General features: G+C 33.0%; 4 protein-coding genes and 1 long non-coding RNA gene across 12 annotated transcripts; 4 read left to right on the plus strand and 1 right to left on the minus strand.

Moving 5' to 3' along the window:
* Positions 1-47: 47 nt before the first annotated feature.
* On the plus strand, positions 48-4218 carry Mah (solute carrier family member mahogany). The gene is made up of 9 exons (XM_072019543.1): positions 48-300; positions 1010-1130; positions 1204-1316; positions 1377-1509; positions 1591-1725; positions 1790-1899; positions 1965-2171; positions 2253-3025; positions 3303-4218. Exons 1-8 carry the CDS (start codon positions 69-71, stop codon positions 2954-2956), a joined length of 1755 nt encoding a protein of 584 aa, XP_071875644.1. The 5' UTR covers positions 48-68; the 3' UTR covers positions 2957-3025; positions 3303-4218.
* LOC139995749 (probable pyruvate dehydrogenase E1 component subunit alpha, mitochondrial) lies at positions 4078-6684 on the plus strand. Of its 2 annotated transcripts, XM_072019523.1 has the most exons (7): positions 4085-4214; positions 4381-4398; positions 4806-5042; positions 5121-5339; positions 5408-5656; positions 5734-5982; positions 6053-6684. In XM_072019523.1, the coding sequence occupies exons 1-7, from the start codon at positions 4164-4166 to the stop codon at positions 6236-6238; spliced, it is 1209 nt and encodes a 402-aa protein (XP_071875624.1). In that variant the 5' UTR covers positions 4085-4163; the 3' UTR covers positions 6239-6684. The 2 variants fall into 2 exon arrangements, with proteins under 2 accessions (XP_071875625.1, XP_071875624.1); XM_072019524.1 differs by lacking the exon at positions 4381-4398 and having other exon boundaries at positions 4078-4214.
* A 256-nt stretch (positions 6685-6940) lies between these two features.
* On the plus strand, positions 6941-8262 carry LOC139995757 (uncharacterized). Its single transcript, XM_072019539.1, has 3 exons — positions 6941-7241; positions 7786-7908; positions 7991-8262. The coding sequence occupies exons 1-3, from the start codon at positions 7081-7083 to the stop codon at positions 8166-8168; spliced, it is 462 nt and encodes a 153-aa protein (XP_071875640.1). The 5' UTR covers positions 6941-7080; the 3' UTR covers positions 8169-8262.
* A 668-nt stretch (positions 8263-8930) lies between these two features.
* Positions 8931-27245, minus strand: LOC139995745 (zinc transporter ZIP1). 7 transcript variants are annotated; one of them, XM_072019511.1, is made up of 8 exons: positions 27054-27243; positions 19526-19780; positions 18967-19134; positions 18715-18876; positions 18465-18626; positions 18067-18274; positions 17849-17975; positions 8931-10586 (listed from the first exon to the last, which is right to left on the minus strand). In XM_072019511.1, exons 2-8 carry the CDS (start codon positions 19750-19752, stop codon positions 10297-10299), a joined length of 1344 nt encoding a protein of 447 aa, XP_071875612.1. In that variant the 5' UTR covers positions 19753-19780; positions 27054-27243; the 3' UTR covers positions 8931-10296. The 7 variants fall into 7 exon arrangements, with proteins under 7 accessions (XP_071875612.1, XP_071875615.1, XP_071875613.1 ...); XM_072019514.1 differs by lacking the exon at positions 27054-27243 and adding an exon at positions 25908-26405; XM_072019512.1 differs by lacking the exon at positions 27054-27243 and adding an exon at positions 22552-22828.
* On the plus strand, positions 13893-15145 carry LOC139995764 (uncharacterized). Its single transcript, XR_011802051.1, has 2 exons — positions 13893-14004; positions 14115-15145. It is a non-coding gene; the product is annotated as an uncharacterized lncRNA (long non-coding RNA).
* Positions 27246-27324: the final 79 nt, after the last annotated feature.

Genomic DNA, 27324 nt, shown 5'->3' on the forward strand with positions numbered 1-27324 from the left:
CGCGTTGTGGGTCTTCCTTCGTTTCTATAGTCGTGTGTAGGTAACCCATTTGTGCTCAATAGACTATCATGTTACATCCTAGTACGGTTCTCGTCACCGCGAAACGGAAAACCAGTTCGCGGTATATATGCATCGATGTTGGACAGTGTGAGTCTTTCCTCATCATGAATCGCGAGAGACAGCCGCTACTTTTCAAAGATGCTAATTCGGATTTGTCGCTTCTGTTTGCCACATTATGTGTTATCGACATTTTTGGCGTTTTTCCGATTATCGCATTACCGCGCTCTATTGTGCAATGCGGTAAGTTTCTCTGTCTCTAAAATCTTTATGCTTTTCCCTGTTTTCTTATTTTTTTTTTCTTTTCCGCATTTCACAATCTAACTAGGAGAACATTGAGACAAGAATTGTAAATGTCTAGTAAAGAGAATGTGATCTTTTCTTTCTCTTTTTCAAGTGGCATTGTTGTTTCTGTGAATAATTTCTTTTCTTTTTTTTTCAGTTAAATTATCTTTTTAGCATTAAGTAATTTTTCTGTTTTATTATATATAACATAAGTATATATTATTCAGATCAGCTACAACTATTCTGTAAAATATATATACATATATATATATATATATTGATATACAAATATAATTGGATTGTATGTATGATATAAATTGCACATTTGTTTCTTAGAACATTTTATTTAAGATGGAGCGATTTATATAATTGATTTATTATATTCACCATTCAATGACGATCGTTATAAGAGAAATTTTTTAACGCGAGATGTCGTGTGAGAAAGTTGATCATTTTAAATAAAAATAAAGTTGGTTAACTTGTTAATCCTTTTTTTGTTATTTCACCTACTATGATCTGCCAGCAATTCTTGTTACCTTCTTGTCATCTTATATTATCGTGATCGCATGTTTACATAATTCTTATATGAGAACATAAAGATGTGTTTCGATAAAATTATGAAGTACTATTGATAAAAAAACAAGACGAGCACGTTAAGTCTTTTTAGGATTGTATGGGATTCCTTTGGTCTTTGTCGTATTGGTTTTGCAAATCTATACGGCTGTTCTGCTTGGTAAAACATGGATTATCTTAAGCACTCTAGATCCGCAAATTTTAAAAAAAAATCGGTAAGATTTAATTTTTTTATTTTAATTTTATGTTCATTGACGATAGTGATCTTTACTTGAATTAATTTTACAGAAATCCTCTTGCGGCCGTAACCGAATTGACCTTGGGTCCTCGTGCGAGAACCTTGGTTACTATAATCCTGGACCTTACAGTTTTTGGTTGTAGTATACCTAACTTATTGGTTGGTAAGTTGATCAAAATTCTAAATAAAAAGTTGATCTATGTTTAACATTTGTAAATTTCAGCTTCGCAGAATTTGCAAATTTTCGGACTAAAAATTTCGGGACAACGATTTGATCTATCTTTCTGCTATTGGCTCCTAATTGTAGGCGTTCTTTTATGTCCAATTATGTGGCTTGGCAGTCCCCGTGATATGAAGTAATTTTCATTACAATTTTATGTAAATTATACTTCGTGAAACTGAAATACAGTTTGTTTAAATATTATAAATATTTACAGAATATTGGCTACATTCTCCTGCACAACGGTTGTATTGACGGCGCTATTAATATGGTGGAGTATAGTTACCGATGACCGAGAGCTTGATATTATCCCAGTAACCACATCTCCTAGCTGGGAGAAGTTTATTTCTGGGCAAGTTTATTTATTAGCTACTTCATTTTGCATATTTAACGTTTATTATTAAATAATTTTCCAGTTATGGAATGTTAGCCTTTCAATTTGATGTACATCCAACATTGATGACTGTACAAGTGGATATGCATCGTCCTCAAGACATCAATAAGGCAGTTGTAATTTCCTTCTTAGGTAAATCATTAATATAATTGAACTATTCTATATATTATGATGATTACACTGATTATTCATTATAGTCAGCAGTTCATTATTTATTGTTACTACAATTTTAACCGTTTGGAAATATGGAGGCAGTACAACAGCCAATATTCTGCAAGTAATTCCAGGAAACTTCACAGTGAGTGCTGCTGTTCTTTTTGCAGCTCTTCAGCTATGTCTTTCTAGTGCTCTTGGTCATTCAGCTCTGTTCCAAGATGTAGAAGAACAATGTAATATTAAAAGAAGTAAGAAATTCTAATATACAATAATAACAATTTCTCAAGGTGTCAAGAACTAGTTTTACAAGATATGTACTTTTATCACAGATTTTGGATGGAAAAGATGTGCCATAAGATCAGCTATTGTCTTTCTTGGAGTAGCTGTAGGAGAATCTGTACCTAGATTTGATATTGTGATGGCACTGATTGGGGGATCCTTGACTGGTCCATTAGTCTTTGTATTACCACCTTTGGTATATTCAAAAGCAATTGCCTTGAAAGCAAAGTCCATGCGACTTTTAACTCCTGAAGTGTACTCTGCAACTGAGAGACGTCAAAGCAGTGAAGACATGTCAACTGACTCAAGAATTCATTCAAGGTCGACTTATTATGGCGTTCTGAGTGTACCTAACACTGAATATCATCGATATTCATACGTTTATTATGATGGGTTGGAAGATGACTCCGATGAAATTATGGATTATGACAATGATGCTATGCCTTCTGGAGAAATCAATGAGGAATTTTTGATGACAAAAGTAATTCATGAAGGCACACCAGTATTCGTAAACGCCAGTCAACCTTACGGCGTTTACAGAATAATCGCAGCTCCTAAAGAATTGGTTTCTAAATTAGCGATTTGTTACAATCATAGAAAATGGAGCAATTGGTTTGGTTATTTAATCATAATTTTTGGTATTGTCGTTACCATATCTTCGACGTACATGAATGTAAAGAATACTATACGTTATGTACAATTCACGCCACCATGTATCGTGAACGTTACAAAAGTAGTACAAAATCCTACATAAAATAACATACTAATCAATGATAAAAAGCTGCACACAAATTTTCTGAATCTTTTAATTGATGTTTTAAAGGTAAGTTTGTGAATAAGATAGTTTTCTATCATCTCAATTATTTTGTAAACATTTTGTCAATTAATATTGTGTAAACAAATTTCTGTAACAAGTATAAAAGTAGGATATGTTATATTATAATAACATATCTATTTATATTGATTATATAAAGCATCTTCCAACATTTTTAACGTAAAAAGATGCATAGTCAATTTTTATTGGTTTACTGCATTACAAATTTTTCACGTTTCATATTTTCTCATCGATTTAAGTCTACGATTAATTTGAATTTTTTCAGCGGGCTTCCTATTTCAACATTTGGCCACGGAGTGGCAGTAGTATGCTGCTGATAAGGGTTCACACTCTATAATAAGCACGTGTAATTTTAAATCTAAGGAATTTATATTTATATATTATATATTCGATAGGACACATTTTCTTTAACATGATGAAATTGTTAATGTCTATCAATAAATTTATATACTATATTTTAATCTCTATTTCGTAGACTAAAAAGCACAAATGTAGAATTATTATTTAACATACACGTGCTCCCGAGCAGTAAATGTCGTAAGAATCAGCTGATTTTGCAACTATTCTTAACTGTGAAGGTTACCTTGAAAAGTCATTCCTCTCCATAGACTTTATATTTTTCTGATTATCTATGCGCTGGTATTTTCTACGGACAATCTTGTCAACCTCATATCTACAAGAATAAATTTCTATATTAAGGCATTATTTTTAGAATAAATTATTTAATATGTTCATTATTATCATAGCTCAACTTTAACAACATATCAATATCATAGAATTGACCATTCAATAATACTACATAATGTATCTTTTAGTTTTAAGTAGATCTTTTTATTATTACAATAATGTATTTCGTTTTTGCACATGTTCCCTACACACGTGTATTATTTCTTAATAAAGTTTCATGTAGATGTTTCATTACGTCATATCGTCCAACATTTTTTAATGACGATTGTGGAGGGGATACGATACGAATTAACCTGTGACGTTTACGAGCTAGGTCTTACGATACTATCCGCGCCATACGAATGATTCGCTCTTGTTGGATCTACATTTTATAATAACTCCGATCTTTTGTTGAATTATTCGACTCAACTGTACGATTAATTAACAAATCATTTTAAAAATGATACCAAACTGTATAAGAAATATAGGTGCACAAACGTCGAAGAGAAATGTGAGTATACGATCGAACGATAAATGACCTCTAAACTAGATACTTGCCAACACGTTCCATGCCAGGGTCTTGTTATAATTTCTAATCGTACAATCATTGCTCGGGAGTCTTGCAATTGAAGATTCGTTCTTTTCTTTTTTTATATCTCCTCCTGGTGTCTTGCCAGTTCGGCAGCTGGAACGAGGTAATTATTCGTATAGATTTATTCATGTGTTTATTATCACCGATAAATCATAATTTCTTTTTCTCACACCGCCTGGTATTCAGTTTTTCTGCTTTCCTTCCATGTATTTCTTTTTTTCAATTTTTTTTCAAATACGCGATCAATCAGAACGTAAGTAAGTTTAGAATTGTAACGAAATCGTGCGTTTTTTTAATTTTTTGTGATTTTTTACTGTGACTTTGTGAACGCGTCTTTTTAAGTTCACAAGTGTAACAAGAAAACTAACTTTATGTTACATCTCTTTTTGTGCTATTATTCTATTTCTTTTGTACATTCTTGTAAATTACAATGACTTGTGATATTAGATGTACATATGCTACTTTACAAAATAAAGTACAAGGAATATGTTTTTTACTATGTATTTGTAGGTGATATCATACTTCTTCAGCAAAAAAAATAATTATGCCACAGAAGCTTCATTTGAAACAAAACCTTTTCGATTACACAAATTGGATAGTGGACCATCCACTCACGTCTCTGTTACCAGAGATGAAGCAATAGAGCTCTATAAAAAACTACATACGATCCGCCGTATGGAAACAGCTGCTGGAAATCTCTATAAGGAAAAAATAGTCAGAGGTTTCTGCCATCTATATTCTGGTCAAGTAAGAATCATGTTTTATGTCTTTGGAATTCATTCAGTGAAAATTTTCATTAATAAAATCTCTATAATCTTCTGGTAGGAAGCTTGTGCAGTTGGTATAAAAGCAGCACTCCGACCACAAGATGCTGTGATCACAGCTTATAGAGCTCATGGATGGACCTACCTGATGGGAATAGAGCCATTTGGCGTTTTAGCTGAATTAACTGGTAGAAAAGGAGGAAATGCAAAAGGTAAAGGTGGTTCTATGCATATGTACTCCAAAAACTTTTATGGTGGAAATGGTATCGTCGGTGCCCAGGTGAGCATCAGTTATTAAAATTATTAAATTAATTACAAATATGCCATTTTCATAAGACAAATTTATAGGTACCATTGGGAGTAGGAATTGCCTTTGCTAATAAGTACATGAATAATGGAGGAGTATGCATTACATTGTATGGAGATGGTGCAGCTAACCAAGGACAAGTATTCGAAGTATACAATATGGCTAAATTGTGGGATGTTCCTTGTATTTTTGTCTGTGAAAACAATGGGTATGGTATGGGAACTAGCGTTGATCGTGCTTCTGCAAGTACTGATTACTACACAAGGGGAGATTACATTCCGGGAATTTGGGTTTGTTTTCAAATAAAAATAATTGTTTGTGATGTCGTAATTATTTTGCAAATTATATCGATTAAATATTTTATTAGGTGGATGGTATGGATGTATTAGCAGTCAGAGAAGCTACCAAATTTGCCATTGACTATTGTACATCAGGCAAAGGTCCCCTTGTTTTAGAAACTGTAACTTATAGATACAGCGGACACAGTATGTCCGATCCTGGAACAAGTTATCGTACGAGGGAAGAAATCCAAGAAGTGAGGCAGACTAGAGATCCTATAACTGGCTTTAAGGAACGAGTATTGAATGCTAATCTTGCTACTCCAGAGGAAATAAAGGTATGTTTGGTCTCAATGAATTTATATATTGAAAATGTAGAATTATTCAAAATTGATTTTCTTTATTTAGGCGATAGAAAACGATATCAAAAAGGTCGTTGACGACGCTGTAAAAGCTGCGAAGGCGGACAGTGAAATTCCATTGAACGAACTTACTACCGATATTTATGCCAATTGTTTAGAGAAAGAAATTCGTAACACTACTCCATTTAAACCTCTACCACATGCAAGGCTAGGTGCAGCTGTGAATGCCTAAATTAACTTTTATAGAACCTTAAACGAATTCTATATTAAATCTTACTTATTATAGCAGTGTTTGTTACTAGAATTATTAATTAGGTTCTAGCTAATTACAAACGGTTCTTGGAGAATAACTCTATCTCCTGGAGTTAGGCAAGGAAAATACTAAATCATTGGAACACGTTTTTGTTTATCATTGTTTATCAGTTGTATATACACAAATTGTATATTTATTTTATTTATAGAAATATAATAACACCGTGAGAGATAGATTCCACCAGTACATGGTAAAATTCACTACTCTATAGTAGCCAGTGATTTCACATATGCTTACAAAAAGGGGACGATATTGTATTATTTTCTTATCCATAACAGGAAATTACATAAAATAACTGTAGATAAACTTACGTGCCACTCGTGTTCATTATCCTAATTTAATAAAATAAATGAAATTTACAATTATTTGTAAAGTAATTCACTTGAAATGTGATTTCGGATAATAGACTATATACTATAATAAGAGATATGAATAGTGAACTGGTATGTAATTAAAAATGAAATATTACGTTCGAAATTAAATAAAAAAATATTTATAATTGGGAGTCAATTTTATTTACAATACATCAATTTAATTTTAGAACACATTACGGTTACAGGATAGATTCACGGCATTAATATGTATTTACGAACACATTGTCGGGATCCATTTTTCTATCCTTGTTCCACTAAATTCGGTCTACTTGGTATCATTCATTTGGTTGAACTTCGTATAAACACTCTTCTCGTAAGGTTACGTTTATGAACACGATTATTTGGCCAGTAGTTCATTGACAACAGTTGTGGGAAGACGAACGAACAATGGCCGCTGCAGGAAGTACGAGTGCCGGTACAATTTTGCAGAAACTCGGTTTAAAGCCGATCACGAAATGTAGTCTTGTCAAATTTTACGCTCCTGCTTTCGGCGTTGCTTCGTACACCGCATTATCTATCAATGTGATGAATCCGAGTCTTGTCATCAGGTAAGATAGATAACGAATCTATTCTGCATTCAAACGTTAACCTCTATTGCATTCGCATCGAATTGTAGGGTTTCATAATTCTTGGAATGTTACGTAATCTTTAGAGACAAAATACTAACCGATGCATTTTTTCAAATTACTCAAATCTTTTAACTATAACATTTATTCTTTTCTGTCGAATAAGGGTCATCATTAAATATATATGTCATGATCTATATTTACAATGCTATTCGATCAACAAATTAATTGATGTATTATTTCTTGTATTCGATCATGAGTGGTTTATGCAATTTCATATTTTTTACTTTTTTATGGATATAGCTAAAGAATGAAAATTAAATAATTACTTACTTTACCTATTAAATATTGTAACAAATAGCCATTATGAATATTTTATATATTTTTGTGCATTATAGGCTTTTTATCATTTTTGCAGCTCTAAATTTTATATAAACGTATAAATATTTATCGCTTAATTACGAGCGTAATTATTTATTGCTTTATTTTGAATTACTCATTATTTTACTTTTTTGTATATTTTTAGGGTCTTTCCAAAAAAAGATATTACAAACTTCTTATTGGGAAGTGCTCTTCTTGGCACTGGCTCTTACATATACAGTCGTGATCACATGAAAAGTGCTTCTACAAGTGTAAAAGTATTGTATAGGTGAGATATTTTCATTGTATTATATTTCAATTTTTGTTAAATGTACGCAAGATATTAATAAATTCATTTATAATCCTTACAGTACTGCTGGTGCTGTATTACTGAGCTTTGGATCAGTGTTAGTATGGGCTGTACTTCGATCCATTGTACCACCTAATCCAACTCTATGTACAATAATTGGTATTAGTTCTGGGCTTGCATTCATCAAAGTTGGTTCCAGTTATCTAAACTTTGTTGATAGTCAGATACCAAAGAAGTAGATTGAAATAAGTTTTGTGATTGACATATGATCAATGTATATCAAATGCATCCAAACAAAAAATTTGCAATAATATAACGTAAAATAGCAGATTATATTGAATTGATAACACAGAAAGAAATTTACGCACTAAGCAAGGAATTCTTGAATGTTTATAAATTTTTATACTTTCAATGATCTTTGCTCTATAAATGTCAGGAAATAAGAAGTCAAATTATGTTGAAAGTAATCATGAATTGCTTTTATTTTGTATTTGTTAATTATTTGCAAGTTCTAACAATTACACAGAGGACATATAAAATAAAAATTTAAATATCATTATTAAAAATATACCTTACATTTTTTGTATGTATGAAATTATAATTTATGTGTTAAAAAAAAAGAATAGGAAAAAATGGAAGAAAAATTTTGTTAACACGAACACATTTTCCAAAACATATACCATCTTTATTCAAGTAATTGATTAGCAGTAGTGGTAGAAATGTGCACATTTTTTCAGCAGTTTTAATAAATGTACTAGAAAAAAATTCAGAAGATTTTATATTGTAATAAGTTATGTAGTTTTTGGAATCAGCGTAAGTATAACAAATAAAAAAGATGTTATTGAGAATAAGTTTCAAGCCAGAACAAAGTGTGTATGATTTGCAAAAATATACATGTGTGCACTATAACAGAAAATTGTATTATTTATACAATAAATTCTGTTATAAATTTGAATTGGCACAATTTGTCAACATATTTATTTATAAGGGAAAGGAAAATCTTTTAGTTTGTTATCAAAGCTTTTTTTATTTTATTAGTAAATTTTGCAATATACAAAATATATTTGTATGACAATATGTGTACATCTTACTTGTCAAAGGATAACTGTATGTACAAATCATGTTCATATACTAGCATTCATGCTATATTATGTGAGTAATGATAATAAATAAAAATCAACGTGAAGTATTAAAAATATACATGAAATTCGAGTGGTTCATATCTTATCATATAGTCGCAAATTTAATTATGCTATAAGAAATTATATATTATTATTTATTTTATATTGAATGTAAAATATTATGGACATGACAAAGCCATGGAAAACTCTGACAGGTACAATTAGTTATTTAAATGATGTGATATTTTATTTTGTGTGTATTTTTTCAATCTATTGCTTTGTGTACATGAAAAATATAATTTATGTTTAAAAATTGATTCTTTGATTTGAGAAAATGATATTTATGCATGTTACTGAAATATGTTTACAAATCCTAGCAGTGTACCTGTCACATTACACTGATATGTATACAAATGAAAAAATGAACAAGAAACGTGATATCGCAAATATTTATAGAATACAGTTTCTTATGTTTTGATGTTGAAATCTTCCTCGTATTAATGATGACATACTATTATTCCTAATGACATGTAATGTCAATAATTGCGTAGAAAAAGGACAAATATTAATACATACAAAAGTTGTAAATATTTAAAATCATAAAAACACGATTAAAGTTATCACTTTCGGAAGAATCGATATTTGACGGTACCAAAATATATCTCATTTCATTGCGATGTTATGCAATACGAATATTATATGAGCAAGTTTTTAAATATTGGTACAAACAGTTAAAAATAGTCTCCTTTTCCTAATCTAATTATGATGTAAAAGATATCGGATATTCCATACAGTTTATATTACATTTAAAAAAAAAAAAAGAAAAAAAGAAAAAGGAGTAAGTAACGCGATTGCACAGCTATACATACTCGTGAATCGTATCACACTTGGCCATTGAATGACAATGGTAATAGTTTCTTGTTGTTTTAGATACATTTCTATCGTACTTCGCAAATATCACCGTTTACTATTTGTACTTGCACAATTGGTGACATCTGCATAATGGGTGTAAACTGTAGACCAGGAGTATCGTTTTCCTCTTCCAGATTGAAACCAAAGAAACATAATACTGTCCTTTCATCGAAACCCTTTTTACTCTTCTAACTTATATGCGTCGTTCCGAAATAATCGATGAATTCGGTTGACATATCCTCGAAATTAAGTATCAATCAGAAGATATTTGTCCCACGAAAGAACTACTAGTAACTCACAATCAGTCAAAGGATGCCTGTCACGCAAATGAGTTTTAACTTCGATTCGATTGTAACGTCGTTTCATTACTATTACTTCTGAAGGAAACATCGGTTGGCGTTTTCATCGTAGAGGATAGGACGTTGCTGACAGTTTCCGCGATGCTCTCCGTTACTCTATAGATTTTGTCGGTAAGTATTCGTTCATTCATTTCATTTGAATAGATGTGCTCGTGGGAATCCAGCTTATGATCGTGATCATTCTCCTGATGATTAACCTCGTGGCTGTGTACGTGTGCGTGTCCATCGTGCGAATGCGAGTGGGAATGAGAGTGAGAATGCGCAGCTGTAAAATAAACGAAACAATTTTTTTTTAATAACTACTACCAGAAGCTTATCCTTTCAGGGACTTTATTTACTTTAAATAGATAGATTTTAGAAATGCAATAATTGCAAGTTGCGATTATTTGTAGTTAAAAATAGGTCGAAAAGCGTTTTCATATGTGAGCGATCGGTTGATCTTAAAGTAAAACTTATACGTTTATACTTAATACGTAGATAAGATCTAATCTGTGATTTAAAATTAATCTATATAAAGTTACAAAGATAACACTTCCTTATATACAATGTATCGGACATCTATAAATATTTGAACTGCTCGATGTACAGATATGTAATAACTTAACTATTCTAGTTCTGTGAAGAAAGCTTCCCGTTCTAATTGTATACCATAAATGGCAATTATAGATCCCATAGATAAATAGTCGAGAAAGCGGTCGAAAGTCGGTCGGATTGTATATCGTCTTGGGTCATTGCCATGGGTGGAGAAAGCTTATACGTAGCCGGTTTTTTTTCCAATTATTGTTCTTCGTATGTAATTTTATTTAATTTTTTGAAACCATGGTTAATCGTAACAATTCTACTTTCACTAATAAGACACATAGGAATAATAAGGTATTCATAATTATTAAGTTTAAACAAATATCGATTACTAAAAATTTTGCGTATGATTTTGCGGCATTTACTCTATCTAAAATCATTCCATTAGTACAAATAATAATGATTAAGAGGACAGAAACGATAATATGGGTTATAATAATAAGTGAATAGGTTAAACTTCATAAGATCAACGATTGTTAATGTAAACAAGCTCAATAGATCGTTTTATGCTTACTGAATCTCTTTTTATATTGACGAGTCTAACCTGTATCGTTTCACTAGACTTGTAAGCAATCACCACGGTATATCGTAAGATCAAATTACATAACTAGTGATACTTCCGCAAAAAATAATTGTTATTATGAATTCCTTGTAGGTCTTCAGTCTAGACCTCTTAGGTAGCTCATATACTGTTATTAAGATGGGCAGCATATGCGTCCCATACATGTATCGTTTGAGGTCTATATCTAGTAAACATTTGTGGTTAATAGGTGAAAATTTTCATTACGCACTGTGAGATATAATCCTAATATTCACTCAGCAGGCGGTCAAATAAAAAGCCTTAACTTTTTTCAAATATATGAATTTATCTAAATATCCGTATTCTAGTAATAATTTATTCTTACTGCTTCGATAATCTTCGCTATTACCTCCGTAAAGCGATAAATAAGAATCATTATAAAACAGTAGTAATATAATTCTGCAGATTGGTCTATCTTCCAGTTTGATCTTTCTAGATACTTGCAAGATATATCGTACGCGCACGTGTACAGATGTGTGTGCTTATTATTCGAGCTGGTAATAATATCACGTACTTTTTGTGAATTAATAGGTTAATAGGTACATCCGAGTTTTGTCTGTGACTGCGTGTCGCGAAAAATCATCGCGACGAACAACGTTGCCGTGAAGCAGGATTTCATTGCGTTTGCCCACCACCGTTATCAAAGTTATTAACCTAATTGCAACTGAAAGAGTGTGTTGGAATGTCTTCGGGCAATGAAAAAATAAAAGGAATAGCGAGTGAATAAACCAAACTATGTAAACCAAACCAAACTAAACTAAATTAAATTGGACTGTCTGTGATTCGCGTAATCGGTCCTCTTGGTATAACCTTTCTAAAGGTGACATACATTCAACTTTATGCGTAAATTTTGGCACGAATGATATTTAGTGACGAAAGAATGATTGATAATCTCAATTCACATTCACAACGTAAAGTGGTTTACGAAAGTATTTAAATACTAGTAGGCATCTTTTACGGATATATTATGTGTTGAAGTTTCATTAGCAATGGAGAATCCTGACTATCATAATTGTGTTTGTGAAAATGTTTTACATAACACATACACACAATATAGACATGAAAGTATTTTATGATAAGAGTTCAAATACTTTCATGAACCACTGTGTATATATCTCCGCTCATAAAAATTTATCAGGCAGTAAATAAAATCTTTCGAATGTAATATAAGAATTGATGATTAATCTCGTTCTTTTTGATATAAAATCAAAGCTAGATGGAAAAATAAAATTGGCGACATCCGGTATTCGATATTCGATTATACGATTTCTTACGGTTTTCGTGACCGTGACTTTTTGAACGTTGCCGCTTGACTTTTTGCTCAATCGATAAATGGATGTGGTATCCATGTGTTACGAGAACACGTGGGTGGTGATTGCATCAAGGACGTACCGGCAGTAGGTTTGCACCGACGTTGATAGGTTCAAAAAAAGAAGATGAAAGGTTGCCAAAACGCCGTTTGATGAAGGTTGGTATTATAAGCAATTAATTTGATAATAGGCTCGAACTTTTTTCTATATACATATAGAACAGGACTTGTAAGTCCATTATCTAAGTTAGTATTATTATTATACTAACATTTAACAAATGTTAAAGGGTTAGTCCACTTAATTAAAATTAATAACATGCTTTTAAGACAATATTTCATTAGAAATTCTTTTTTAACAAGAAAAGTAATTAGGATATCTTCTTTTCACATTCCTAAAAATACTCCACTTTCTAATCCATTGAAGACCAACACTTTTGGAAAATAGATAAAACTAACAACAAAGAGATGGAGATAATAGAGAAAATTAGATTCTTGACACAATCAATTACAGTTTCGTCACAGATTAGAAATTAGAAAAAGGAAGATACTTGTGAAAATTGATTTTCATGAACGAAAATCAGTGCGCGACATGCTTTGGCCTCGGATTATTATCCGGAAAACACTCACTCGCGATTTGTAGACCCAACATCAGCATGAATCCAATAATTATGGCAGTCAACTGTAAGAGGCCACTTTTCTCGTTAGCCCTCTCGCGTGCTAACACCTCGAAGAAAACCACGTATAGTAGTGTTCCGGCCGCCATTCCTTGCAGTATTGTCGGAGTAGGTCCTAAATTTTCGCTGTCATTCTTAAAATGACCAAGAGCCAATCCAACGGCAATGCCAATTGGTGTTACCATTGAGAATATCGTTAGGTATCCAAGGGTAGTTCTACTTGAGGCACCAGCAACGTAAAGTTCCATACCGACGCAGAATGAAATTACCAACTTATGCGTAGCTATAGCAGCAGCCAGGTATACGACGGAACCAAGAGAGGGTTCTAGACCTACTGCTAGACCCTCGAAAATTGCATGAAAGGACAAAGCTAGTACTGTTAGTAATCCTTGTATCGATGTATTTTTTGTCATAACGGAATGGTTATGTTCGTGATGTTTCATTTTTGGATAATCTGTATTAGAAGGATATCTCGTGGCATCCTGAGGACTGCGCTGCGTGGAAGACAATCCCGTAGGGGTAGATAGGACAAATATGGCAGGTAACATCTTATCTTGTTTGCCATCGCGAAAATCATCCAAGCCGTGTTGTCTAGATCGTTTGTTTAATTCGTTCTCGCCGTCTTCTAATTCGTCGTTACCATCTTTCCAGGTGGACCTAGCCGTGATGGAGACCGTGGTGGTCGAACCACTATTCGTAGTTGTTGACGCACCTGTTTGATTGTTGCATCTACGTACGGACACCGTTCTATAGAGTAGCGCCTCTGATGACTCGGGTTTTCCCGTCAGCGCTGCGTGCACCGCCTCTTCAACGAAGTAGACGAGAAAGAATCCGGCGCAGAATAGCAGCTCCGACAGATTTAGCGTGCCTAGAGTAGGCAGTTGACCGTTCGTTTGATGTCTTTCTACGCTCACGCGGACCTCCGGGGCTAGATGCAAGAATGTGGTGAACAGGAGAACGCCTCCGCCAAAGCAAAGCAGCAACGATGTTTGCAGGCCCTGGAGATTACATGTTACGCTCTCTAATTTACCGGTCGTTCCATGTTTTTTAATGACTTTGTTATTCTTTCTTTTTTTAATCATTGAGAAGACGCTTGGTCAATTAGAATTGTCGTTGCTAGGTTCTATATATTGTTCAATATTACTATTAACTTGCGAGGATGAATTTTTTACGAAGTTAGGAATTTTTTCAATCAAATCATTATCGTAATAAATGACTGTTAGGTAGGAATTACTTAATCCTCGACTGATAAGGTAATGAGATATGGTAATAGCAAAATAACTGAAAGCTACGTGTTATGACTTCATAATGTACATTATAATACAATATGAAGAGGATACTGCAAACTATCATGTGTTTATTTACTTTATGCGATATTTAAGGGTCTCAAATATTTTGACAAAATATGAAGACAAAGTATATTAATTTTTAACTACATAGATAATCTTATCAGTTAAAGATCAAATAATAAAACATTTTCACAACTTTAATAGATTCGGAACGTACTTGTGAATTCGTTGCAGATGCAGAAATTACACTGGAGGAAGAGGCATTTGAAATTGATGCGGAGGTACAGGTACTGGAATTACTGAAAATTCCGCGATCTCGTTTTTGACGATGATTCATTCTGTAACGTCCGACAATCAGCGGTAACATTCCCAGAAGTAAAGAGCCAAAGCCAAGACCAATCATTGCTCCTATTTTTGCTATCAGTAAAACAGTAGCCGTTGTTGGTTCCTCCATCTCTATTTCTTTCTATTGCTTTATTGCAAAAGGTAAGTTTGAACGTAAGGAAGTTTCAATTTCTTTTGTCTTCCAAAGTCTTCTAAAGACTACAACGAACAAGCTTCGTACTTCTTTTTTATATATATATTTTTTAAATACTAATTCATCACTTTCTTCTTTCCTACGTCATCTTCAATTAACATTTCGTTTTTCGTCCTTCTCTTCAAGTTTTATCTACTAAGCGGTTCACACTTCTCTCTTCTTTGTCCAGACACTCAATCCACCAACGATGCGATCACTTTTTCACTTAACACACGCACGAGCCACTGCTGAACCACGTTTAACTGGCAAGACCATCGAGTTACCTTCACTAAAGTATCAACACAATATGAAAGTTAAAGGGTCTTCCATACCTCACTATACCGTTCTATTATTTCAGATTCTATATATCCTTAACAAGGACAAACATGAGTTCTTTATCTACAATTCTACCTATCAACCTTTACAACTCTGCTATTCACTTATATACTTCAATACTATTCCAAAATAATGGTTAGTATGATCTATACTAACAAAACAATTTATATGTTTTTTTTTGCTAAGAGGAACTATCTTTTCGAGTATAACTCGGTTAAAAGGTTCTGTGGAAAGTAAGGTATCCTAAATTCAAACTGCTACCTGAAACTACGCTCGTTACTTCGTGTCGCAATACTTTACTTTTCCTTCGAAAAGCGTGAACGAGTCAGCGTCTGGTTGCGAAATGACTATCTAGTTGCCGATACTCCCCCCCCGGATACATTCTATAGTCGTGCACTCCAGCCGGTAATATCGCAAGGAGATCACTGTTTCTGGGAATCACGAGGAGGATTCAAGGGAACAGTATAAACGAGCGCCAGAAGGAATGATACCCGTTCCACGCGGTACGACGGTGAATCGGATACTCCGGGGCTCGTTGGCCACTCGACTCACAATCCCCTCGCGTCTTACGTAGCGCACCGTTTCCTGCTCTCTTCCCCTTCCATTAGACACATCGCTTCCCTACCAAGCTAGTGTCCGTTTCTCTCCTTTCCCTGTGTGTACACAGTGCTATTACCACTCTTGATGGTTGCGTGCCACAGCTAGCATGTATGTAAATGTTCCTCGCAGATGCATGAACCCGACGCGACTGTTTAGTGACCTGATAGCGAGCGCGACTCGTCGGGCAGAATGAATGATTGGCAAGCATCGCGTGCTTGAAGTGCATGTAGGTAGCGGCTGAGCGATTGTTGTTTTCATTGATCGATGGATCGATCGGTTGCGAGGCTGGGTATGCTTAATAATTTTGGAGAGCAGAATGAGTAGTTGGATAAATGTGTTGTTACTTTGAGGATGTTGGAAATTCATGTCAGGATCTTCTTTATAGTATAGAAATGTTACTATAAGTGGAATAAGATTTAAGAGTTCTGTTGCAATTTTTTTTCTAGAATTTTGCACGAATTTCGAAAGTAGGGAATTATGTTGTAAATTACAAATTTCTAAGCCTGGAATTGAATACTTGTGAAGTAAAAGTAATTATTGTATACTCTTCTATTAAATTATTCAGCTTGAGATCTTTGAGAGCAGTTTTGTACTACAAACTTAAATCAGTCCTAGTTTGATCAGGTTTACCACATAAACGTCTATGTCGACCACGAATTAAGTATGCTTGTGCGCAAATGGGTAAAGCAGTTTCATGGTGAAAGGCGTTTCCATAATGGCAATACAGAATTGAATCATTGATGCAGAAACAGCTCTTGTTTTGCTACGTGACGTAGGTTCAAAACATTATTATCACATGTGTAGGTCGTTTCTCACATAATATTCATTATATTTTGGTAATGTTTGATGAAATGAAAATTTTATCAAATAAAGTTTAAATAGAGTAACCAATCATGCAACGCGTTATTTTGTTATATAGTTAATGTACTTTATATAGTAATTGGTTGTATTTTGTAAAAAAAAATGTATTTATATAGTAATTGTACTTAGCATTGGATTAAGTACAATTTAAACATAAACCAAAAAATTTGTTCCTATATCGATAATAGTAATTGCTATTACAACCAGTTCCATTATTAATTCAATTGATGATTTAAATACGATTTGAAAAGTTAGTCTTTCTTCTCATTTTCTTTCTTTCAATAACATCTCGTACATTGACCTCGACGCGTCAGCTTTTTGCTCTATTAAGTTCAAATTGTGTGTTTTACCAGTCGATAACCGACTACTGACCACACTGGTAATCGATAAGAGTCAAATAAGAGTGTAATAATTTTCACGCATTCGCTTCTGTTATCCTATTATCTATCATAGTCGTCCACGCCTCGTTGTGGTGGAATCGGTTAATTTATTTTAATGTATTATAAGTCTACTGTAATCGTAAGTTAACGCTGTTTATAGAGACGGCTTCGATTGTTGAACGAAGCCGTAATTGAAAGATTAGTCTTTTTTAAGTACACTGAACTTATCTCTTATTTAAAGCTTAAACGCTTCTTACTTGTAGCAGATGTTTACGCGACAACTTTAGTGGAAGAACAATTATTTTACTTTATATCTAATCTTCGACTATTTACTTTTATTTGTACATAAGAGTATATTTAAGATACTCCCAAGTTTTATTTCAAAATAAATTCTGTACTTACTTAGTATCTGTAACCCAAACATCACAGCGAACCCAAATAGAATCGATATGTATTGATGGAGGCCAGTTCTATGCTCTTGGAGTATTTCGAAAAATACTACATACAATAAAGTGCCAGACGCCAAACCCTATACGCATTAAACAAACATAATTTTTCAATTACATAATTTTTTATTATAATACGCTATAGAAAACTATAAAAGTGTGTATCATTTATACCTGAAGTACGACTGGAAGTATGCCATTGGCAGCTGCACTTTCCTCACCAACTAAAAACATTCCTATAGCAATCCCTAAAGGAGAAACAATCGCGAATGTACAAACATAGATCACCGAAAGGTACTGCCTGGTGTTGGAAGCAATTAGCTCCAAACCAATGCAGAATGCTATCACGAATTTGTGAGCCGCCACTGCCGCAAACATATACCTAGAAACGAAATTTACAACTTTAACAATTTTAGCAAATATTAAATATTATTAATCTATTATTAATTTAGGATTTTTTCAAATATCGTTTAAAAAATTTTTTCTAAATTTCCAGATAACATTGGGAATCTTAATATCACGATTTTGTTCCGTTTTGTAGTTAAATTTTGTTTAATAGGAACCAAACATACCAAACGTAGGAGGCTGAACTTTCTAGACCGATAGCGAGCCCTTCAAATAATTCATGCACGGATAAACCCAGAACTATTAATAATCCTCGTAGTGAACTTATGACGAAGTCGTCCTTTTCATCCATTATGACAGGCAGATGATGCGAATGACCGTGCCCGTTGCTACAACAACGAATTTATATATTCATCATCATTCGTTTAATTTACCTAAGATACGCGACACCTTATAGATAAACAGCATCATGCTTACTAGTGTGAGTGCCCACTGACGCAATTTGCCAATGTTTGTCCATTTTCAACCAACTCGTTGGTACTCTTGGTAACATCCTTATTCGAACTTTCTTTTCTATGTTCTTGTTTCTTTCGTAAATGTGTATGTACTGATTCTTCGACCAAATACATGATGAAAAAGCTACAAAAGTGTATAATATGTTATTAAATACTTTCCAAACATTATCCTCTAATCTAAATTTTTACAGGGATATAATCTTATCTTATTTACCCAGTGCAAGTGAGCGTCTCAGCCAAAGAAAAATTGAGTTCCGGAAGTTTTCCGTCTGCTGCAAGATGCTCTAACCCTTCTTTCACTTCCGGCAGCAAGTGAAGAAACGTCGTGCAGAAAAGAACTCCACCGCCGAATCCCAGAAGCAAGCTTACCAATTTTATCGACCTATTACAACATAATCGATTTTTAACACGTCACAAATTTATCGACTCAGTTTCAGACTTTTACATTCGTATGTGAAATTACGTTATAGAGGTTATTTTTGGTAAGTATTACAACACACAAAACTGTGTATATATATCGTAATCACCATAGTGATAATATAATGTGCAAATCTTGGTATTTAAGATGTTTACTTTTAATGTAATACAGTATGATGCACATTTGAGTAGATTATTAGTTTGATCAAGAAGGACTGACATTTTAAAACGAAAAAATTGTTTGGTAGTGGGAGCGGGGGGGGGGGGGACACGCGAGTTAAAGGACATCATTCATTGAGTGAAGTTAACGAATAAAAAATTAGGATTATATCATTTATTATTGATTGTATCGATACCTAGGATTCTCAACACCGGAAGTGTTCCATTTCAACCGCCTCGCCACTTGCATTGGTAGAATGCCCATGGCGATGCTTACTGTGCATAATATGGCCATCGTGACTCCCTTCGCAACCAGTATATTCGACGTGTTTTTATCTTCGTGATCATGTTCATCATCTTCGTGAAGCAAATGAACGGTATTCGTTAGCCTTTGTATAAGTGCGTTGTCTTCTAACGGAGACATATTTTCCCTTATTGACAGTCGAGATGTTCTACAAATAAAGAACATGAATGTAGTTTGCATATTTATATTTGGTTATCTGTAGAGAATTAACACTTTTAATTTTTAGTTACCAATCAACATCTTTTATTTGAGAAAAATAGTAGCAATACAAATGTAAAAAAGATTAACAAAAATTAAGGAACTTTTTAAATAACAAATATTTTGTTACTGTAAATCGAATATTTTAAATTTCAATTTTTGAACATCTTTGAAAATAATAAGTATGTACGTAATTGCATTCGTTTCGGTGTTAATGCACATTTCATTTATTTACACATCATTAAAATAACTAAAACTATTATTATAAATATATTTTGCTGTGCTTTAAAATAGTCTTTTCCTATATATTACATCTTATATTATACGATCGTTAAAGATCTTATATCATTGATCGTTATTATAGCATTGACTAGATATAAGTTGAAAACGTATAATAAGTTAAATTTAACAGAAACTTTGTTTATCGATTATCTTTGAACCTGGAACTCCATAAATATTTTACCTCGAAGGAAATTAATGTCATATTGGTATTATTATGTTCTTTTTACAATTTTAGATAATCCGTATCTTATACAATGTGAACTTATATTTTAAAAACGTGGAAACGTGCTATAAAGATTTGTATACAAAGCAACATAAAAAATTTTTATTTCAGTTGAAAAGAAAGAAAACGCTATTGTTAATGGAATCAAGAAATGGGAGAGTAGATAGCTATATAAAGTATAGCCATAGATATTGAATATCAAAGATCGGAATCAGGTTATGATTACGTTTCACTTGAAATTGCTGTTAACAATCGACACTGATGTGAATATTTCGTGATTAAGGTAGCCATATCAAGCGTAACATCTTCAAGTTTACTTCCGCTATAGATAAGGCGTTTTACTCAATAATATATAACAGAAAAGCATATTTCAAATATTGATACATTTTTCCAAAATTGAGAAAATGATGATCGCTTCTCTTTTATAAAGAGATATCTTTTACACGAAAAATATGAACATTTTGTAGTTTCATTTTATCGCGGCTCGTTGTTTTCCGTAACTAGATGTCAGAATAATATACAATGTATGTAGATGCAATGAAAAACTTGACTCGTACTGACAGTAATTGAATTATCACTGTGATTAACTAAGATCAACAAATCTGTAGTTACACTTCCATGCTAAGATAAAGTATTGTATGTATTTTGCATTGCAATTGTCGCTATTGCGAAGTCTTCTTCCATATAGGAGAATTTTGAGTCATTATAGAGTACTTAATACTCAGTTTACATTAAACACGTTGACGCCGGCACGACCTACCGGTGGGTCAAACGTGTCTGTCTCGAGGGGTAGCGGTGGGTCACACATGTATTTCACAAAATAGGTAGTATAAAATAGGTTTATATTATTTTATCTCAACATTATAAGCAGACATACAATGGTAAAAACATAACAATTCAATATTATAAACTGAACATAATTATTTCCTTTCTTCATGCAATTTTTTAAAACAAGTTAGGCAGAGTGCCGGACATACAATGGTAAAAACATAACAATTCAATATTATAAACTGAACATAATTATTTCCTTTCTTCATGCAATTTTTTAAAACAAATTAGGCAGAGTGCCGGCTGGCTCTTACAACGATCATAATATGTTGTTACTTGTTCGGTTCTTTTCGCCGCATACTCTCTACCTTTTATTCTAGAAACGCGTTTACAACTTTCTTTACACCGCCGTTTCGTTTTGCTCGCGGGCTCTTGGTACGACTGCAGAAAATGTGATCGTTTTTTGGGCAGTACTTCATTTTCACTTGGCATTTCTTCTCTCTGGGGATTCACTATATTTAAAAGGTGATAAATAATTTCTTCGCGAAATTTTAAAATTTTAATACTTTTAGTACCCCATTTTCTATGTACATACCACGCATTTACGAGGCAAGTCCCATATATTAGTTCCATTACAATTTTTTTATGGTTCTGCGTAAACAACTATAATAGGATGCCATCTGATCGGATAGATCAACCCCCTTTTTAGAATCATTATAAAAAAAAAAAAAAAAAAAAATACAGTGTCTGGCTTTAATTTACAATTTTTCCCCTGAATAATAACACACCTATGATTTTTGGAAATAGCTGGCATACATACTGGCCTTTTGTCAGTCCATTTTGCGTAACTTAACACGATTTTCGTCGTACATGTTCCTTACCTGCGCCGTTGTTATCCGACGGGCATGCATGACTATTCTTTTTTCCTGTACGGAATTGAAAAATTTTTTAATTCGCGCTATGAACGTTTCTTATAGAAAAATGTTCACAGAATTGCGTGCGATGGTCAGAATTCGCGTCAGACCTCTACTTTCTGAGAAAAATCGAAAAGAGTACAAAATTAGGGCCAAAGCTGGTCCCGTCAGTTTTTCTTAACATTTATAGATATATGCAAATTGATATTGACAAACTATTGTATATCAATGTATTAGTTGAAGTCCACGGAATTTATTGAACCCAACGGGAATCATATAGCTTTTGTAATTTTGAAATAAATTATGGTCAAAGTTGAAAAATTGCGGTCGTGTCGAACAGTCTAACGTGACCTACCGCCGTCCCACGAAGCAGACAGTGAATTAGGGTGCCGCCCCCCGGAGAAAACCAAAAATATCGGCGCCGGCATCAACGTGTTAATAATAATAGAATTAAGAAAAACAGTTAATTTAATTAACAAATATTTCTGATTTCGTGCTATGGTAGTCTTTTAAAAATCGTTGTTGTCAACTCACCGATTGAAAATTCGCGAATACTTGAATGTGGCGGCCTTAATGTGTCGCGACACCTGTTCGCTCAGTTAACTATTATCCAACTGAAAGTACTTCAGGTGTTTCGTATAGCCGTAGGAGTGGACATACTACTAATTATTTCTTTCAACAGGCCGCATATATGTATAGATAGAATGTAACGTCAATGTCTATCCAGCTTTTTATCTTGATCATTCGAATCGCGAGTAGTCAAGATAAGATGTACATATAAGAGTATTATGTTTCCTAATCGGAACTGACGATTCCTAATACCCCCTGCCTTCTTGTACAAGACATGGCTATAGTGGGGGCTTTTTCGTGGAAATAACGATAGCGATCTTCCAAGTAAAAAATAAAATTCACAAATATCCGATTTGATACAAGTTTGAATTATATACGTGTTGTATTTATTTGTAATCTGAATAGTCCGTAATTGTGTGAGAATAGAAGTAGAGAATAGTAGAAGAAAATACACCCTAAGAATACAAATCGTCTCTGATGTCAGATAAACAAAATACAACTACAAACGGAGAAAAAATAAAAATAAAAAAAGTTTGTTTGTTGAATTTCGATATAAATACGTATCGATAAAGATTATGTTATCGCCCGATTTAAGAGATCTACATCTGCTCTACATCTTATTCGATATCTCCGATAATATCTCAAATAAAGATTTTATGATTCTTAGTAATTCGCTGGGGTACAAATACGTATATGATTTTCATGATATCAGTATCAAATCTGAATAACATATTGTTCCCAATTTTGTATATTAAAAATAGCTTGTGAAATAATAGATTCTATTGTATAGATTACAGCAAAATCAGTTTGTGAAAATCATCGACGCAGTATTTTTAATAATTGCTAACGTAATATTACAAATTATATATAAGAAAGGAAAGTTTACTAATTGTTATATATGTATTAATCACTCTACATCGTTAAATACAATTTTTCATATAGGATAGTGGCAACTATTCTTTCTAAAATATTTCAAATTTTTTTAGAACTTTTTACCTGGTTTAAACATATGAAAGTCACATTGGATCTAAATGATTCTGGCATGTCATTTAATACTCTAAAAAAGTAGTGTGCTATTGCAGAGTTAGCTGGAGACTCATCTTTCTTCAAAAAAGAAATATATGTCGTGTCAGTAAGTATGAATCATGAGAGGTTCGAATATATGTGTAAATGTGTGAAATCTTTGCTTAGTTTGCAGAAGATCGTAAACATTCCATGAACATTTCTTCAGCAATGATATTGAAACACGCTTTGTGAAGGTAATTGTTTCTACGTTTTTTGCACAACGTTGGTATCCTGTGAAAGTCACTTGCTTTTATATGAGACCGTTTACCTTCGAAATTGAAATTTTTCAGGATACTTTCGACTAGAAGCAATCGATTTGAATGGTCGTTAAATGTGGGAGCAGAGGAAACGAGTGCCGGGTACAGATGGTACTACGTAGTACCGCGAGTACAGTGAAAGTAAGTACACTCGCTATGTACCTTTGGCAAAACAAAGAGGGAAGAAATGACTTTTGCGTTTGTCCAAGGTAAACTACACAACCTCTGAAATCATTGTGAACGATAGATTGCAACCTTTTTTCCTCTCGCGATTCCAGCAATCCTTATTGAAGTTTCACGTTCACTACTTTATTTCTCTGGAATAATAAAATTGCGCCTAGCGGTATTTTAACGTTATCTATCTTATTATCAACTCGGTAAAACCTTTCTTACAAATTTTATGTTGCGTAGAAATTGCTACAATTTTAGAAGTTTATGTAAATCTTTTTAAGAACTTATTATACAACGAACCTTTGTTCGGTTATTTCCTTTATTTTCTATATATTTTACGACTATTTTAATTAATAGACACGATAAATAGAAAATCTGATAATATTGTATTTATCAAGATAGTAAATCGATTAATTGAAAGAATTAAAAACAAGGAATTTTATTTGTAGATATTTCCCATCGATAAATTGGTATTTATATGTTGTCGATATTTGTACATTCCAGTATACGACTGTTATTTCCTCGACTTTTACTTTATCTGTGCACATGTGTTTCTCAGTTGTTAATTTCTAGTGCTTACAAATCTTGGTACAAGATGTAATTATCATAATCGAACACTTATTGTAGTAATTATTTCTTTCAAATAATACTAACGTTTTTGTTATTGTATTTATGGAACCAACTAATTTACGTATTCAATTATTATTAATCTAATAACAACTTAGCTTCTTTCTAAACTAATTTACATTCGTTTCCAGGTAAAATTAAGGAGAGAAGAACGAAACCACGAATCATAAAAACATCATTCACTCTCGATCTGATTTTTTCGGACTATCTGATCGATAAACAGAAACCATTCGCTAATAAATATTGCGATTACGTCACGATCTAAATGATAAATATACATGAGTTTTCCATTAAAATTTTAAATCGGCATATAAAGTAGCTTTTTAGCTCTATTCTAATGTGACACAGTATACGGCAAGCATAAAATTAATTATATTTACAGATCTTTGAGACAATATGATGCACGTTTCAATCATTGAAGGACACTAGGGTAGTCGACTGACTAGTCAGTCAATGTCCACCAACTGTACGCGTATCAGCGAAACCAGTTTTGGCTGGCATAATGGTCCAAAAACAGGAACGGTAACGAGTTCCAACGTTTTTCCCCATAGTTTGTACATACATATAGCGATCCCTTTCCGTAGCCGTAGCGCATCGTCGTTTCGAGGTTGTTCCATTTGGAACGCTTTGCCGACTGTTTAAGCACGGTAAAAATGTTTTTCGAACGTCATTTTTCGTCTTGAGTCGTTCCTTACTTCTCACGAGTCATTTTAATTAAATTGTAGTGTTCAATGAATGCATGTTTTTGTGTTATCACCATTATTTGAATAATCTAATAATTTACTTGAATGTGAATAGCCTACTATTCATTTATAAACGTGAAGAACGATAGGTGATAGGTATCTGTAATTATGCTAATTACAAAGGAGGATAAACAAGGATAAATATAGCACTTATCTCATTATAAACGATGTAGGTATCGGAATCCTCGCTTCACTTATTTCGCTGCACATTTCAATTGCCTTTTTGTAAAAGTTGCAGAATTTTTTTAATTTATCGAATGATTAGGTTCTATCTAATGAGTATATGTATAACTATACTTATAATATGTACTGTGTATATTTAATGATTAATTTATACAATTTATCGTCATGTATAATTAATTTATACTGTTCGTAAAAATACTTAATGCGTGAATGTACACAGTCAGATTTGAGTAACTTAAAAAATTAATAATTTTAAACAATTATAGTGAATTACCTGTACGAGTATTATGAAGTGGAAGTATTGCTTGCTGACCTTGGTCAATTAATCGACCCAAAATAGATTACAGCCTTAAATGAAAATTGTCATAAAGGAATGCAAATACGATCTTTTTGTGCAATTTAACGATATTGAACATAATTGAACACGTTTCTATTTGAACTATTCAAGGTTTGTCACACTTCTATCATCTGTTTCAATGAAAATCGCACTGGCCTGTTATTGAGCTTTGTTGAACTGTTTCGTCAGCTGGGCAGCTATTACAAGATTCTTCGCGATACATAATTAAGATAACCGATCAGACAGGCAACTTCCAGCAACTATAAATGATCGAATGATGATCAATGATGTGCTTTCTCATACCTGCTACATTATTAAACCGAACTGCCTGAAGATTATTGAAATGTTGACATCAAGAATAAAAGCGTATTAATAAAACATACTTCGTTACTTGAATGGAAAAGAAACAATGTTGCTTTTTAACAAGGTTTTGAAGTTCTATACATTAGATCCTGACAGATCCTAAAGATAAAGTTGAAATATGATAATATAATGTCAATGGTAGTGACGTAGCGAATTCTCTAAGGCGAAATTAGACAGTGAATATTAGTCAATTTGGTCATCAAAAATATTTCTGACAGCGAGCAGCAACTGTTTCACCATAACCATTTTACGATAATTTTTTCTAATACGTAATATAGCAATAATTATATTAAACTTCAATCTTTGTTTATCATTTTTCATCGAACATTAAATTAATAATTGAACGTACTCGTGCTATACAGTAAAATTTTGTTATCTCTGTCACAATGAAAACATTATCTTATGGATAAATATGAGAAGACAACAAACTTTGGAATACAAACTACACTGTCAAAAATCAATTCTAAATGAAACTCATACGCAAAACTTTGGAACAAGATAATCGACAAAAAGTGGTCACGTGCAAGAAGTCATAGAACATCTTCAAACAACTTCATCAAAAAACAACAAACTATTTCATAGAACAAAGTCCATCTGGATCCATCCATGATGGAAGGAACCACAAAATGAACCTCATTAATTGAACACATTGATCAAAAGGATAAATGGATCATCTACTTAGTATATTATTATAAATAATCAATTGTTATATAAACTTACTAATGTTTATTATACATATGTATAATATCCTGGATAATTAGTAAACAGTTTTCACAGGTAAACAGACTGCCAAACTTCAAACACTACGGAGGACGGTGTAAATGGCACTTGTAAGAGTTGCGGCGAATCGCAACGCACTGAGTCGGACGAGTGAATGAAGAACAGTAAGTATTGCACGGGAGAGAGTAAGCAGAGGCAGCGGAGGAAACTTTCATACCTGTCTATCGGGATTCCCTGATGTGTGCGTACGCGTCCCACCTTTATCCGGGGA

The sequence above is a fragment of the Bombus fervidus genome, chromosome 16 (assembly GCF_041682495.2).
Source record: "Bombus fervidus isolate BK054 chromosome 16, iyBomFerv1, whole genome shotgun sequence".
Taxonomy (NCBI): Eukaryota; Metazoa; Arthropoda; class Insecta; order Hymenoptera; family Apidae; genus Bombus; species Bombus fervidus.

What these genes read in the sequence shown, in the direction of transcription:
- LOC139995749 (XM_072019523.1), top strand. Translation starts at nt 4,164, where the DNA reads ATGATACCAAACTGTATAAGAAATATAGGTGCACAAACGTCGAAGAGA. An exon ending in ATTACATTCCGGGAATTTGG is followed by an intron (nt 5,657 to 5,733) that starts GTTTGTTTTCAA and finishes ATATTTTATTAG; the next exon opens with GTGGATGGTATGGATGTATT. An exon ending in CTACTCCAGAGGAAATAAAG is followed by an intron (nt 5,983 to 6,052) that starts GTATGTTTGGTC and finishes TTCTTTATTTAG; the next exon opens with GCGATAGAAAACGATATCAA.
- LOC139995745 (XM_072019510.1), bottom strand. Translation starts at nt 15,206, where the DNA reads ATGGAGGAACCAACAACGGCTACTGTTTTACTGATAGCAAAAATAGGA. An exon ending in CATCTGCAACGAATTCACAA is followed by an intron (nt 14,462 to 14,969) that starts GTACGTTCCGAA and finishes TGTAATCTCCAG; the next exon opens with GGCCTGCAAACATCGTTGCT. An exon ending in GTTGGGTCTACAAATCGCGA is followed by an intron (nt 10,587 to 13,416) that starts GTGAGTGTTTTC and finishes TTTATTTTACAG; the next exon opens with CTGCGCATTCTCACTCTCAT.
- LOC139995757 (XM_072019539.1), top strand. Translation starts at nt 7,081, where the DNA reads ATGGCCGCTGCAGGAAGTACGAGTGCCGGTACAATTTTGCAGAAACTC. An exon ending in AATCCGAGTCTTGTCATCAG is followed by an intron (nt 7,242 to 7,785) that starts GTAAGATAGATA and finishes GTATATTTTTAG; the next exon opens with GGTCTTTCCAAAAAAAGATA. An exon ending in AGTGTAAAAGTATTGTATAG is followed by an intron (nt 7,909 to 7,990) that starts GTGAGATATTTT and finishes TAATCCTTACAG; the next exon opens with TACTGCTGGTGCTGTATTAC.
- Mah (XM_072019543.1), top strand. Translation starts at nt 69, where the DNA reads ATGTTACATCCTAGTACGGTTCTCGTCACCGCGAAACGGAAAACCAGT. An exon ending in TATACCTAACTTATTGGTTG is followed by an intron (nt 1,317 to 1,376) that starts GTAAGTTGATCA and finishes TGTAAATTTCAG; the next exon opens with CTTCGCAGAATTTGCAAATT. An exon ending in AGTTGTAATTTCCTTCTTAG is followed by an intron (nt 1,900 to 1,964) that starts GTAAATCATTAA and finishes TATTCATTATAG; the next exon opens with TCAGCAGTTCATTATTTATT.